This window comes from Trachurus trachurus, assembly GCF_905171665.1.
Source record: "Trachurus trachurus genome assembly, chromosome: 12".
NCBI lineage: Eukaryota > Metazoa > Chordata > Actinopteri > Carangiformes > Carangidae > Trachurus > Trachurus trachurus.
In genome coordinates, this window is record NC_139908.1 from 28,438,969 (window position 1) to 28,454,130 (window position 15,162).

The 15,162-nt window shown below is 40.9% G+C and overlaps 1 protein-coding gene across 1 annotated transcript in view; it reads right to left on the reverse strand.

The window, feature by feature from the left end:
- Positions 1 to 4,235: 4,235 nt before the first annotated feature.
- The window catches only part of tcf4 (transcription factor 4), a 93,919-nt gene continuing 82,992 nt past the window's right edge, over positions 4,236 to 15,162 (reverse strand). Inside the window, exons 11-13 of the mRNA XM_083983820.1 lie at positions 12,729 to 12,958; positions 10,642 to 10,824; positions 4,236 to 8,387 (exon numbers count right to left, since the gene is read on the reverse strand). Of these exons, the coding sequence (XP_083839946.1) occupies positions 10,673 to 10,824; positions 12,729 to 12,958 (382 nt within the window). The 3' untranslated portion in view covers positions 4,236 to 8,387; positions 10,642 to 10,672. The remainder of the gene's footprint in view (positions 8,388 to 10,641; positions 10,825 to 12,728; positions 12,959 to 15,162) is intronic.

The following is a 15,162-nucleotide window of genomic DNA, read 5'->3' on the forward strand; positions in this document are numbered from 1 at the left end:
CAAACAAGCCCATAGGTTGTGTTTAAGCGCTGAAGCAAAGGCAGCTGGATTTCCTTTTGGTTCCTTGAAGATGTTTCACCTTCTTCTTCTTCTTCTTCTTCTTCTTCTTCTTCTTCTTCAGGTCTGAGCCTTTCAGAGAGAGGTGAACATTTCAGGTCAAGGTGCCTTCACTCCGCCACTTACATCCCGAGTGCTGCACTTAAGAAGCTGCAAGTGCAAGGAGATTTTCCTGTTTGAAACCAATGCCCCGAATCATCATTTATGTGTTTAGCCATGACTGCTCCATGACCATAACCATGTTTGTTAGAATTACCATGACAATGCAGGTTTCCACAGTGAGAATTTGAGAGGTTTTGAGAGGAGGTTCTTTAGAGTAAGGGTAAGGGTTTAGTTTAGTTTAATACGTTTATTTGTATCAGGGACAATGTACAAAATAACATTAGTCTCGAAATGAGAAGAGATGCCTTGTACCAGATTTAGCTTACTAGCTACTTTCCATCCGTAGTCCCTGGGCAGGTTAGACCCAGACTGTTGAAGTTCTGTGGACCAAGAAGCATGTAGTCCCAGTAACATATATTTAATAATAACCATCCATCCTCTCTATAAACAGCCAGTTCAGACACATTTTTAATAAGTCCTTGTTACACAGGCTTGGTAGTGTCCAGCCTTGCTCATAGTTTTGGTTTTATTTGTTGTGGATGGATCCACCACCCACACACAATGGAAGAGTTATGTTCCAGAATATCAGCATCAACTGGAGAAGCGTCTGATTTATATGTTGTAGCCTATTATGTTTATTGAAGATGAATAGAACTACACATGTAGAAACTGGGACCGTGTGGTTTTAGCTTTAATTGTTGGCACTGAATGGTTGAAGCAATGAAATCTTAAAAATCCTGTCGTCATAATGTGGTTAGTGGATTTCTACTCTGAAGTTTTAGACCTGTTGGAACATTTAATATCTAATGGAGTAATGCTAGCTGTTCATAGACGGATTATCATGACCACGGGCCCTGGACACAAACTCGCCACGGGCCCCTGCCTACACAAGCAAACAGTGCGCGCGCAAAGGCGCTCTTCCCATTACGCACATAACAACACCGGGCAACACACAACAAAACAAAATCACTGTCATTTTAGGTCTTTTTTGTTTGGCACCTGCCATGTACAGGACAATAGCTATATATGTTTTTGCCCGTGGTGCGCGCGGGGGGTGGGGGGGGTTGTGCACCCCTGAACCGGGCTCTACAAACACTGGTGCGCATCATGCCACGTAGCAATGGATTGGATTATTAATAAGAGCCTATTGCACAACTGAAAAACGGTAAATATTGTAGCGACCCCGCAGTAACGTTCTTGTTATGATGTTTAAGTTCTGTGATTTCTGACTGACTATCAATGTGTATGGTACGGTACGGGCAGGTTGGATGAGGGGCCGGGGTGAGTGTGAGGAAGACAGAGTCCTGTGTCTGTGTCTGTGTGTAGGTGAGTGAGTGAGTGAGGAGGAGCAGAGGAAGAAGTGAGAGCTGTCAGATAAATTTGTGTTATGTTGTTGTAGTTACGTCGGATCGGACGCTACAATATCAATAAAAACGTGAGTTTACCATCGACGTCGGACGTGAAATAGCCGCGGAGCGGAGCCAGTTTCCTTTCTGCGCCGTTAACAGATTGTGCCAGATGCGCCAGAGCGCGCACCTCTGTGCCAGGCTCGCGCTCTGCAGCGGTTTCTATTTATTCATCTTAACAGAGCGCGAGAGAGGCTAACACACACATTCACACAGGCTACACACACACACACACACACACACACACACACACACACACACACACACACACACACACACACACACACAGCTGAGGGACCAAGGTGCTTGCCGACCGGCACGGAGAAATGCGCATCTGGTGGCGTGCCCCCCGGGGTGCTCAACCTGGTCAGTGGGTGCTTGAGCACCGGAGCACCCACGGAATCGGCGCCTATGAGTCGGGGTCAGACTGCACTCGGATGCCGAGTAGCCTACTGGAGTACTTGGATATCGGCTACAGCCTATAGAAACTACTCACCAAAACCACCGGCTTTTCCCTGGAAAAGTCCTTGATAAGGTAGTCCAACTCTCGGATCAGTCTGTCCTCTATGGCCACTTACATAGCGCAGTTTCAGCCGTTTCAGCCTTTTCTTTCCTTTGTTTTCGTCTAGCAGCTAACAGCTGATCCACTGAGCGCCCGCGTCTCCATTCCAAAAACGCACTGTACATTTGACCTCAGCGTACGTACGTCATTGTGTCATCACACATTACTGATTTATCATTTCTAAAGCATTTAATTGATTTTATAATCATACTACATTTTCAAAACCACATTCATTCCAATATATTTTTTTTAAATTGTACAAAAAAAAACAAAAAAAAAAACTCTGAAGGCCAAGGGCCCCTATTGGGTCTGGGGCCCTGGGCACACGCCCACTTTGCCCATGCGGTAATCCGTCTATGTAGCTGTTTCCCTTAGCGCTAAGCTAAGCTAAGCTAAACACATCCTGGATGCACAAAGACACAATCGTATCTTCTGATGTGACTCTCTGTAAGAGGGGATGTATGATCATATTTATGCTAGTGTTGATCACATCTTTACTGAACAATAAGAGCAAATTATTGAATAAAGTTCAAATACTGCTTTGTAAAGTAGAAATACTGAGGAACTTTAAGAATCTGTCTCAAACTAAACTGTCAGATCAAAGGCCCTTTTCTAATTTTAAATCACTTATGATCTTTACAATTTTTATGAACTTTAACTCACCTTATACCTCTGTCTGTAAAACCCAATACAAATGTAAATACTGGTGTGGTTTAAAGAGCATGGCCTTAAAATGTATAAATTTAGATTATTTTTCAAAAAGTAAGACCTGCGAATAATGTATGAATTTGAAACTGGAAAACTACAGTATAAATGTCAAAATAAATACCCATGAAGAGAAGATTACAGATAGTAGGTGTTTTCAATGAATTCTTCTGTCAGGGGATATTAGTGTGAATTAAACTGTGTGATGTCTATGTTTCGGGCAACTTGTGTGAAATGTTTATACCTCTTATCTGTGCAGAGTCATGGGGGCTGGAGCCAATCCCAGCTGACATAGGGTGAGGAACGGTGAGGAAGGAATACAGGTCGCCAATCTATCGCAGGGCCACATATATAAAACGAACAACGCACACACTCACATTCACACCAACAGGCAATTTAGAGTCTCCAATCAACAGAGAGTGTATTTGGAGGGGGGGGGGGGGGTAAAGCTGGAAAGCCCACACAGACATGCAAAGTTGAGATTGCTAACCACCACGCCAACTGCTATAAAATGTTTCCCCCCCCCCAATTCTTTTGTAGGGATTGACCTTAATCAATAAATATACCCATTTCAGAGTGTCTAGTGTACAAATGTGCACTTGTTCATTTAAATGGGGTCAGATGTGATGAGAAAATACGAAAATACTTCCTTAGAAAACAAAGGACAGGAGTGGCCATTTTGAATTCAACTCATTATTGCAGTAAAACTGGTACAGAGTAACAGATTACAAAGCTCATGGCACAGTCACTGAAAAAGAGAAATGAGGTGTATATGTACAACATGAAGGGAAAAGGGGAAAAAAGGTTGACAGTTTGGCTAATAGAAACATTAGGGGTAACATAAAAATGAAGATACTGTTTTCGAGAGATGACTTGATTATACAACAAAGAGAAAATATGAAATGAAGCATTGTAAAAATAACATTACTTAAAAAATACATTTAGCACTTTGACAGATTCAATCCTAGTGTTTCACCTAGGTCCTATTCAAAGCAGCTTTTCCTTTTGACAAAAAGCTCAATTTTAATGGCAAACACTAAGAAAGTGACTGAAACTGCCCTGCACATGATCGGATATCTTTTTGGGAAAATAGCTATACGATTGTTTGCTGACGATCTGATCTTTTATATTAGTAATGCTCCAATTCTTTACAAAATTTTCCATATATTAATATTGAATCAGGTGCTGAGGGTCTTTCATTTAATTAACATTTACAAACCATTTTGAAGGAAATAAATGCACAAGAGCCAGAGCTGACCCACAGCCACCAGGGGGTGACAAGTGAACTGAATATGCAAGTGATCTCTGGGAACCTCGTCACATGATTGTGGTTGTTTAACAAATTAGGTATTGAAGAGTTGTGGTATCCTCTGATTTTGATAAATATTTCATGTTGATGTTACAAAAGGAATACCATTTTACAGGTATACCTTTTAGGTTTAAAGTTGTTTTTGTTTTCTGAAAGGGTTTTTGTTATCTCAAAAGAAATACTTCACACTTTCCCAAAAATGGCTTGAGCCGGCTCTGACTGGAATGATTCTTGGTGCAAACAAAGACAATAATTTGACTTACACATCAGATGGTTGGCAACCAAAACCACATACAGTACTGAGCACCACTGACCGCAACTTAAAGTTGGAACCTGGCTACTGTAACTGGACGAATACAACCGCACTAAACTTAAAACAAGTTCATCATCATCATCATTGTCGCATCTCACTGGCAAGCCGTCACCCCACAGAAACCTTACAGAGAATGTTTTATGACTATTTACACATTTCTCTGCAAAACAATACAATTAAAAATGGAAATGTCATGAGGCGTGGAGAATTAAACAAATATCATATATCTTTTTATGATTTATGATTCCTCCTGTAAACCCTCAAAATGTTCACCACATTTTACAAACAAATGTAAAATTGAAAAATAAAAATAAAAAAGGAAGAAAAAAAGAGATTGAAATTTTGACCTCACTACATTTTCAATGTGACACATTTTTTTTTAACACACACTGAATTTTACTTTTTTCATCTTTAAACAAAAAAAAAAAAGATACAACATATTTCTAAAACACAAAATAACAACAGTCTACATGTAAAAATATAACTTTTACATACACAATTTCAAAATAATGGTAAAGTTTGCCATTTTGTTGCATACAATTTACAAATGTCTATGTGTTGTTGCCTTGGATAGATAGCTGTGAATGGAGCTGATGGTACTCCAGTCCCATTTGTCCTGCGCAGGGTGCCGTACTAGTCAGAGGATGTTGTCATGGCAACAACAAAGAACACAACAAAGTCAGTTGAAAATTTATAACACTGAGGGGCCTCGCCAACTTCTGCCAGTTCAGTCTTTGAGAAAATAATTCCTCCCCAAGCGAACACTTCTTTGCAACAGAAAATAAAAAAATAACAGAAAACGGCACCCTCCATATATATCGTATATATTTTTTGTACATTTATATATAGATTGATTTATTCAAATAGAATCTTTTCCAGTTTCTGTGCCTTCCTTTTGATTGGGTAGGATTTTAACCGCGTCAAAATGACCACTGACAGAGAACAATGCTGTCGGACAGAGAATTGTATTGTTTTTTTTTGTTGTTTTTGCTTTGTTTTTTTTTTACATTTTCTGTAATAGACATGTAAACCAGAAAAGACAAAGAAAAGGTAATAAGAGAAAAGAGTCTTCTTAAAAAACAGAGAGAGAGAGAGAGAAAGAGAGAGAGAAAAGAAAGAAAATCTGTTTTACAACATACAACCACACACTTTGTACTGAAGACTACATTGGCTTACGATCAAGCCGATCAAATATTGATAAAAAGCTGATAAGCTATAATACAAGAAGAGACGCATTGTTCACCATGGAAACAGGGATGGGGCTTGGAAAAGGAAAGTGAGGTTGGGGGGTTATGACGGACTTTGGGGGACAGGGGGGACTGGGACGGGGGCTTGTCTTGCTAAATCAAGCGTCTGTCCCATTGGCTTAAAGCCAGAACACGCTGTCTACTTACATATAAGCGTACAGTACATTAAATACAGTTTTGTTTTTTATCCAAAAAATACTTTTTTTTCCTTTTTAGCTTTTTTTAAATTCCCAGGTCTGGTAAAAAACCTGACTGCATAGAACCTAACAACTAAGAACAGGTTTCCCTAAGCTTGCATCCTATTAAAAGACCAGGTAAATGTCCTCCTCTGGTAACTCGAATGATATGAACTCTAAAAAGGCACATTGGTAGAAGTGTGAATGTTCAAATTGCATCTGTGGGACCGCTTGGGTGTGTTAAGAGGCTGGGGAGAGGGGCTAGGACTCTCGTTCAGGGACAATAAGGCTAGGGTCAGCAGAGAAGACAGTACTGCCACTGGGGATTAAACACAGGCCTGAACCCAGGAGAGTTGGAACTAGGGTGGGGGTGAAAGGGGGCTTCCAGACTGACTCTCCCAAACCTGTATCACTCAGAAATCCTGGCTTAGAATCTTTGCTCCGAAACCAAAACTTAACTCTGAGAAGATGCAGACTCTGATATGGTTTCATTTAATTCATTGAGTCATATTTGTCACCGATATTCTGAGTTGTCCTGACCAAGAATAACAACGTTTGTTCAAACTAGCTGAGGGCGGCTAAATTCATCCCAATCAGAATTTTGCAAATGGTTGAAGTAACATTTTGTGTCAGTCAGAAAGCCCCCCCAAAGCCTGGTACTGGGGGCAGGGGTGAAGTCTGAAGTAGGGGTTAGAGGTCGAGGGTTATGATTGGACAGGCACTAAACCAGGACACGAGGGAATCTAGTGAATCCAACACAGGAATGCTTTGACTGCAGAAGTAAAATCACACACCCCTCGTCTTAATGATTGTTCCCTTGCTTCCCCTACGACGTCATCACCGTTCTGTTGGTCTTTCTCTCCCTCAAGTTCTAACTCCTCAGGATGATGGCCTGCCTCAACCCCCCCATGACTCCCACTCCTCCTGTAGTCGGGGCCCCTATAGGACCTTGGGAGCAGTGGATTCAAGTATAGCAACTGTGACTCAGGGAATGTGCTAAACATGGAATAGATTTCAGACCAGCCCTTTTTCCTCTCATCTGCCCGTCTATCTATCTATCTATCTATCTATCTGCACTACAAACATTAGATGAAGAGAAGCTGTATTTAGAAGAACACCTCTGCATTACTGAGTCCTGCACCCCATCGTTCTCTGTGATTCTTCTGCCTTCACCTTCACACCCCACACCCCTCTGGAGTCGCTCACTGATTGGCTGATTCATTGATTGATTCACTTGGATTAGAACTCTCCTCCTGCGAGTAGATATACACAGGTCATTTGGTACGACCGTTGAAGGTTTCTGTATTTTTTGTGTTCACACTAAAAAAATGTGTCTGTTCACACCGTTTTGCAGTCCTAGGAAAGTGAACATGGCTCTTAGCATGAGACACTTAAAAAAATACAACAACATAAATGTTTGTTTTTCACTTACAGTCTAAATGTTTAGGAGGGAATGCATTAGAAGGGGAAGAACGTGTTGTCCCTGTTTCCTGCTTATTTCTAGGCATCTATGATAGTCAGAAAGCATTTGTTATCTTCGATTTTGTTGGAATCACTGAGTGATCCGAACCTCTCTGAAACGCAGAAGGGTCACAACAGATTTTGCTTCCTAATCTCTTCTTCAGTTTAATTTACGCTTGAGGATGTGTGGTTTGTGAGGGGATGTATGATTGTGCAACCTGCATCTGTGATACTTCCTGGAAATTTCCTGTTCTTTTTTTTTTTTTTTTTTGTCCTGTTTTGTTTTGTTTGCTTTTTGTCTCCATGTGTATCTATCTGACTGGTTTGCATCCAAGAGGAGATCAGGCACAGCTTCATCCACAGTGTGGTGTTAGATTGCCATTCAGTCAGAGATGCGCCGAGGCTGCGTTCAGCAACAGCTGCGCAATGTTTCTTGAAAAAAAACAAAAAACAAAACAAAAAAGAAAACCAAATCTCAAACACTTTGTGATATGTTTTGTTCCATTCTGAACAACCCTCTCCAACCCATAGCCTCATCACTGCCCACACCCAGTTGCAATATATATATGTATATATATTTTCTATATATCTATATAGATATATATATTACACCTTTTGTTCTTTAAAACTGGGAATGCTGATAAAACAAGTTTTACAAGAAGAATTTTCTTGGATGATGTGATTCCAAAGACTTTTGTCCATTGCTGTCACTTTGTCACTTTGTGTGAAAAGCTCCCACCAACTGCCACTTTGTAGCAGCCATGTTTCAGCAGCCATTTGAATGTCTCCACAAAGTAGCATCCAGTTCACTTCAGCTGGAGATGCAAAGTGATGACAGCGACTAATGTGACTCTGCAGTTCATGTTCTCGACAGGAGAAGGAGACAAAGGCGAAGAAGAGGATCAGAGACGACGGATGAGAGGAGAGAAAGGCTGATCTGATTGGTCAGGCTGAAGCAACGACGGGTTTGATCAATTGCTGGGTTGTCATGGAAACAACATCAGAGGAAGTGGTCACTCATCATCTTGATGAACTCTGGCACCTTGGACCTGAAGACACAAAAAGATCAGTAAAGAAAAGGAGGAAATTAGCATTAGGCACAAACAAACATGCACATGGAAAATGTTCACTGACTGAAGGTCGACTAGTGAACAATGGGAAAAGAAAAGGTGACTGGACCAGTGCTGAAACTGGAAAGAGTTCATCCTCTGGGGATCATGAATGTGCCTGACACAATCTAAAACTACATCCAGTAGAGATGTTGGTATACCTGTTACAGACATTTTTGGCAGTGTTGCCAAGTCCGCTTATTATAAGCGACTTCGGGCTTCTTTTTCTGTGAAGTCGCTTCTAAATATTGGTCGTCGCGGGTTGCGGTTTTTTGGGGCTTGTTGTTAAAGTATAGTTGCTTATTTAGGCTTGTTTCCAGCTCCATGAGTTGTCAAGCAGATATTTTCGATATGTTATTTAAACACAGGATAGTTTGTCCTCTTGTTGGATCTGTCACCCCCGTTCCCTCCGCCCCTCTCTTTCCCCCGTACACACACATTGCCACAGTGATAGCAGAGGTGTTTTTTCCGCCCCACCTGCACCCCAAGACTGCTGGCTTTCACCACACTCTCCTCCACTGATCAAGAGAATTAACGTTACCGTAAATTCTCAAATAAAAGCTGGTCTCAGTCAGAAGCCGGTTCAGTATCTATTTTCTTCAAGTTCTTGTGAACAAAATCTTTCAAAGCCCACGATCGCTGTGGCCCGTGGGTGTCAGACCCGACGCACGAGCACCAGCCCCCCCCCCCCCCCAAAAAATGGGAAGCCTGTGGTCCGACCTGACCATAATTTCCACCCGAACACAGCAAGATGAGAACCGACTGACCAAAGGTAAGAGAAGGAGCAGTCGGGTCTGACCCCTGTCTCTAATTAAAACAGGGTCAATTTGGCAGTTGAAGCAAGGTGGTTTTATAAAGTAGGCTATGTTTGGTCTAAATAAAAGCCAGGGGTTCAACATGGAGAATTTCCTGTACATTTCCGTTTCCAGGGGGGGGGGGGGGGGGGGGGGCGCTTGTTATCTTGTTATGGCCTTGTTTTCATAGTTCAGTTGCTTGTTTCTCTTGCGAGATCTGGCAACACTGATTTTTGGGCTGATGGTGATGCTGAAGAAAAGGTCAAACACCACCAAATAATTAGGGTCCATCCTCAGGTGACCATGAATTGCCACCATGGTATTCTAGTATTACTAGTTACTGTAAGAGTGTTAATATGTGGAGAAACTGGAGCGTTATTATTGCTTTTACTCCAGTTTAAAACATGTGCAGTTTTGTCTCAGATTTGATTCTAATGGAGGACCTGTCGATGCTTCAACACAACAGAACACTAGACGACAAGCTTAATCACACATTTAACCGGAGTCACATGCAAACACAAACACAATTTGACTATTGAGAGAAAGCAAAGATGTAGAGCCAAGAACACACAAGACACATTTCCAGTAAAAGCAGTGACAAACACAGTCACACATTACACACACTAAAATCACACTTACTGCCAATCTGTTGTTAAAATGTACCCAGACCAGACAGAAATTAACTCCTGATTTAAACCAGCCACAGTATTACAAGTTCTGCCAGACGTTAACTGTCAGGAACTGAATTAAGAATTAAGGTGTGAACTAATATTTTTTGTCTGTGTACGTTTTAACCCCCATTTCTGGCAGATCTCTTTTTTGTTCATTTTCTCTATTATAGTTACATATATCCATTATGTGTCTTTATAAAATTATTGACAACCAATCTGAACTCAAGGTTGGATGTAATATCAAATATGAACATATGTATTTTTTGTTCACTTTTATTTATCCAGGGACCTTTTCCTAGAAGCAGTACTCTCTCTTTTATTTGGAAAGTTAGACACCAAACAGACGAGTTGCTTTCCTGGTTGGCCTGTTAGTGCACCTGTGCACAATGAAACAGATCAATTTATATTTTGGTCTTGTGACAAAAACTGAAAGAGATTTTAAATAGTATCTGCAGAGGTATTGTGTAATTCAACACTGCAGGAACCAAATGATTCGAACGTACACAGAGAACAAATCGATGGATCTCAGATGGACAATTGTTCACCTATCCATTCACCTTGAACTTATTTAGGAATTTATTTTCATGGGAGGCTTGTTTTGTTTGCCTGCGGTTGCCAATTCCATGTCAATAATAGGGTTTATAAAATGACTGATGTTTCTGAACTGGTTTCTGAATCATGATTTTCAAGGTACAACAGCAGATTAGTTTATAAGTGAAATCTTCTGACCATTCAGGGGGGGAGGAGATGTTGCTGCATTTTACATTTGTCCCATAGGGTTCGACCCATCGCCCATGGCGGTGGCGGCGTGATGCACGGCGGCCAGCGAGAGGGGAGTCCCATCCGATGTCACAGTCACCTTCTCCTCCTCACGGCGCTTCAGACAGGCCGCTTTGGGATTCAGGTTTCGCTCTGTGAGGGGAGGGGGAGGTAGAGTTTGTTATCACCATCATTTATAGAAATGTGTCCTTTTCCTTCTGTTTTCAGAGAGGTTCCTGCACCTGTATCAGCCAGAAGCCAGAGAGTTCAGCCTGGTTCAACACAATCAACAGGTGCTGCTGCCCTCTGCTGGAGCTGCTGGAGCACTACATGTGACCCTGACTTTCACAAGTTTCACACTTCATGTAAGTGATGTGAAGAGAAACCTGTTTGCTGTTGAAGTTGCATCATTCCATCAGATACACTGATGGAGCGATTAGAGGTGTGCCAAAAAAATCAATTCACGTAAGAATCGCAATTCTCATTTAATACGATTCAGAATCAATATAAAATGTCCCAAAATCGATTAAAAAATATAAAATAATGAAACAAATCTGCTGGCTGTCGGCCACCATTTCCTTAGAATTTAAAAGGCAGCATGTTTAACTGCACTATTTTAATTTTGTTACTTAAGCAATATGTGATATTGCCTTTATGCAACAGTTTCAACAATTCCATCTAAGCATGGATAAATGTTTAAAGGGACAACGAGGAGTTTCTCCAGCGGCAGAACGAAAAATTTGTCATAAAAAAGTCTCATATTAATGTGGATGAATCTACGTTACCACTTGTTAATGGTCCATTTTCAATAAATATATCGTTTTGTCTCTATCGTTATTTTGTTATTATTAGTGGTGGTGGAAATGCTGGGCGAGCCGACCAGCGCTTCTTTACTTTTGGTTTCGTGGCGAGTCATGAGAATAACGCCGCTGAATCTCCGTTTATGGTGGGAACTACGACGGTATGTGATCGTCTTCCAACCTCTGACTTTAATTCTTGATGAATGAAAACATGAGTCTGTCTTGCGCCGGTCAAAGAATTTCACGGTGCGGAGGCTCATAAATGTAGTGTGAAAACACTTCGCTTTTCCAAAACTCCATGTTGTCCCTTTAAAACTCAATAAATGTGAAAAAGACACTTTAGTCATTCTGTCTTCAAAGCAGACTGGAGTAGATCATGAGGATCCTTTGCACCGATAGACTGAAGCAGAAATCATTAGGAATCAAATTGTTTTGAATCGAAAATCGATTTTGAATCGAATTGTAGCCCCAAAAATCTGAATCAAATCTAAAAATAAGAATATAATAAGTTTGTGTAGATGAAGCCATTGCTGGCTCAGGCAGAATTGAAAAAGAAGCAGTGTCAATAAACAGGCTTTTAAACCCTGATAGAAGTAACAACTCTAAGAAAGAAAAGGACCAAAATGAAGCAGATTTCCTAAAGCAATTGTAGTTTTTATCGATTTAACAATAGCAATTGTCAGGTTTGTTTTCAGTGGCAGATTAATTCTCATTTGAAGGTTGTATTGAGTAGTTTGGCAACAGGCTGGTGTATTTAGGAATGAGTCAAACTCGTGTGTGTATTCATGGTGTGTCACTGTGTGTTTGGACAACAGCAGAATCTAAGACAAGAAAATCTGTTTTTTTTTTGTATCAGAGTAAATGTTCATATTCATGTTTAATACGACTGATTTGACTAATTCAGATCTTTTGTTGCTCCATTCCAAAGCCTTCTTTTTTTATAATAAACCAGCATCATGAAGAGAAGACTAAAGATGATGGTATATTATTTCCAGGACTTTGCAGGACAATTAGAATACAATTAATTAACTTAAATTCACAATTCTGCAAAGTAGAGCCTGATCAACTATCCAGGTTCATGATCTCATATCATGTATGAATATAAAATGATTTATTTTCACAATGAAGAGGTTTGTCATTTTCAGTGAACAAACAGTAAAGTCACAATTTCTGCTGCACACACATCAACTCAGAGATGAACACAACTAAATCCAGCGTGGTGCCGTACGTCTGGCTCATATCGTTTGTGTAACTGACCTCGCACTTGTTGCTCCAGGCTGAGGATGACGGCCACGGCCTGGTGCAGGATCAGTAACTTGGTCTGAGGTTTGTCGCTCTTCAGGTGCAGCTGCACCATCCTGCCCAGCTCCTTGAACGCCTCGTTGATGTCGCGGACACGCAGGCGCTCCCGCGCGTTGTTGGCCATCCTCCGTTCCCTCTCTCTCTCCATCTTCTGCTCCGGAGACAGGTCTTCATCATCGTTGTTGCTACGGTGACCAATAATGAGGGATGCAGAGGAGAGATGGGAGACAATGCAGAGAATGAAGGTAAGAAAGGAGCGGAGAAAGGAGGCGTCTGGGCCTGATGTTGGTCCAGACCTGCAGGAGAGGCTGTGTGACCTTGTAACTGACTGATGACTTCATAAAGAACTGGGACTTCACTGTGATGACAAAAAAAACCCTAAAAGTTTCCCCAAATCCACTGTTTAAACAGAGTATGGTGACTAGATCTATGCACAAAAGGTTTTTCATCACAGTTTACTACAGTCTCTTAAAGGGATAGTTCAACATTTTGGCAAATTGGCTCATTACCATAATCCCTATAGTCATAGCAGTAGGTTCGTTACCTTTAATTGTTGGTGCAAGCTATTTTTAGAACGGCGGAGCAGAGCCGCGAGCTGCTCAGAGCTACACTACGGAGGCTCATGGAACTTCTTGGTTTTCCTCATCAAACTCATCAAATACACAATCCAACAACTCCACAACGCTCTGGTGGACAAGTTGTGAGCTGCACATTCACCACGCTATGAGATAATAACACAACATTACCAGACAGAGTTGTTTTAGAGGGAAATTCATGCAAAACCACTGATGCGCGTTGCCTTCAGGGACAGTTTTTCATCAAGCAGTCTCTGTATTTACCTCTAAAACGGCTCAGTCTCATAACGTTCCATTATTATCTAATAGCGTGGTGAATGTGCAGGTCACAACTTGTCCACCAGAGCGTTGTGGAGTTGTTGGATTGTGTATTTGATTTGTTTGATGAGGGAAATCAAGAAATCCCATGAGCCTCCGTAGCGTAGCTCTGAGCAGCTCACGGCTCTGCTCCACCATTCTAAAAATAGCTTGCACCGACAATTAAAGGTAACAAACCTACTGCTATGACTATAGGGATTATGGCAATGGGACAATTTGCCAAAATGTTGAACTATCCCTTTAAGTCTGGGAGGTATTACTTTACTCTATATTTATTAACTGGACCCTGTTTCTCTTCATTTGTGAATCACCATGGAGACTCATTTGTTTTCACTCATACAGTACTCTTAACCAGTACAGAATTTACTACACATCTTAGACTGGTGTTGCGATATTCCTTTTTGTTTTCTTTTTTACAAGATTGAAGTGTATTATCATTACAGCCATAATATCTTTATCGTGAATTCTTAAACCACAACAACCACGTAGTTAAAATCTGATATTGTGACATCCATAATCTGATGCAGTATGTAGCTGGACATCAGATCCATAAGAATAATAACAACCCTATATACTTTCACTTTTTTCTTTCATTTAAAGACCCAAAGTCTTCTTGGTGTAAAAAAAAAGGATGACTAAATGCAATGTCTGATGGATCACATCATGATACACTTTTCATCTACCAATATAATCATCATCATCATCATCATCATCATCATCATCATCATCATCATCATCATCATCATCATCATCATCATCATCATCATCATCATCATGACCGCCACCATCATGAACAATCTTGGGGTTTGGGATCCAAATATTCCAAATGATTTGCATCGTCCTCCGGGTGAACAATAAAAGCTGATAAAGGGATAGTTTCATGTTTATTGTTGGAGGAGTGAGGGCTGCTCGTCTGCACACAGGACAGGAAACCAGCACTTTTTATTTCCTGATTCTGTATGTAAAAGGCAGCACCTCTTTGGAAATAGACTGCGGGCTCTACTCTCGTGTGTGAGAAGCAGCTAAACCCAGGCTCAAGACCATGGAGAGACTGACAGGATCCAATAGGAACCTCGTGTCCACCAGAAACCTCTCTTCTTTGCTCAACAGCGCAGTTTGGAAGAGAGATGCCCGCTAGGCCACGGATTTCATGTCCAAGAAGTCTCTGTATTAACTGATTCATTTAGCTGCCTTTCATCACACTTGGTCACTTCATCAAAGTCCAGAAGCTGGTTCCCAAAACACTCACGGGTTGAGTCCTTCCTCGTCTCCATTCTGTCCTTTTCAATTTGCTTTAATTATCTTGGTGGAAGTGTTTTGGTAAAGTATCAATAGATCATTAAAAATCCTCAAATTACAATTAAAAGTCCTGCAGCTTGAGTGAACTTTCATGTTCCAATTATGTTTAAACATAAAATGGCAAATAAATGGAATCTTGAATCTTGAATCTTAATCATTAAGATTTCTCCAAAAATTCATTACAACCACATGTTTAT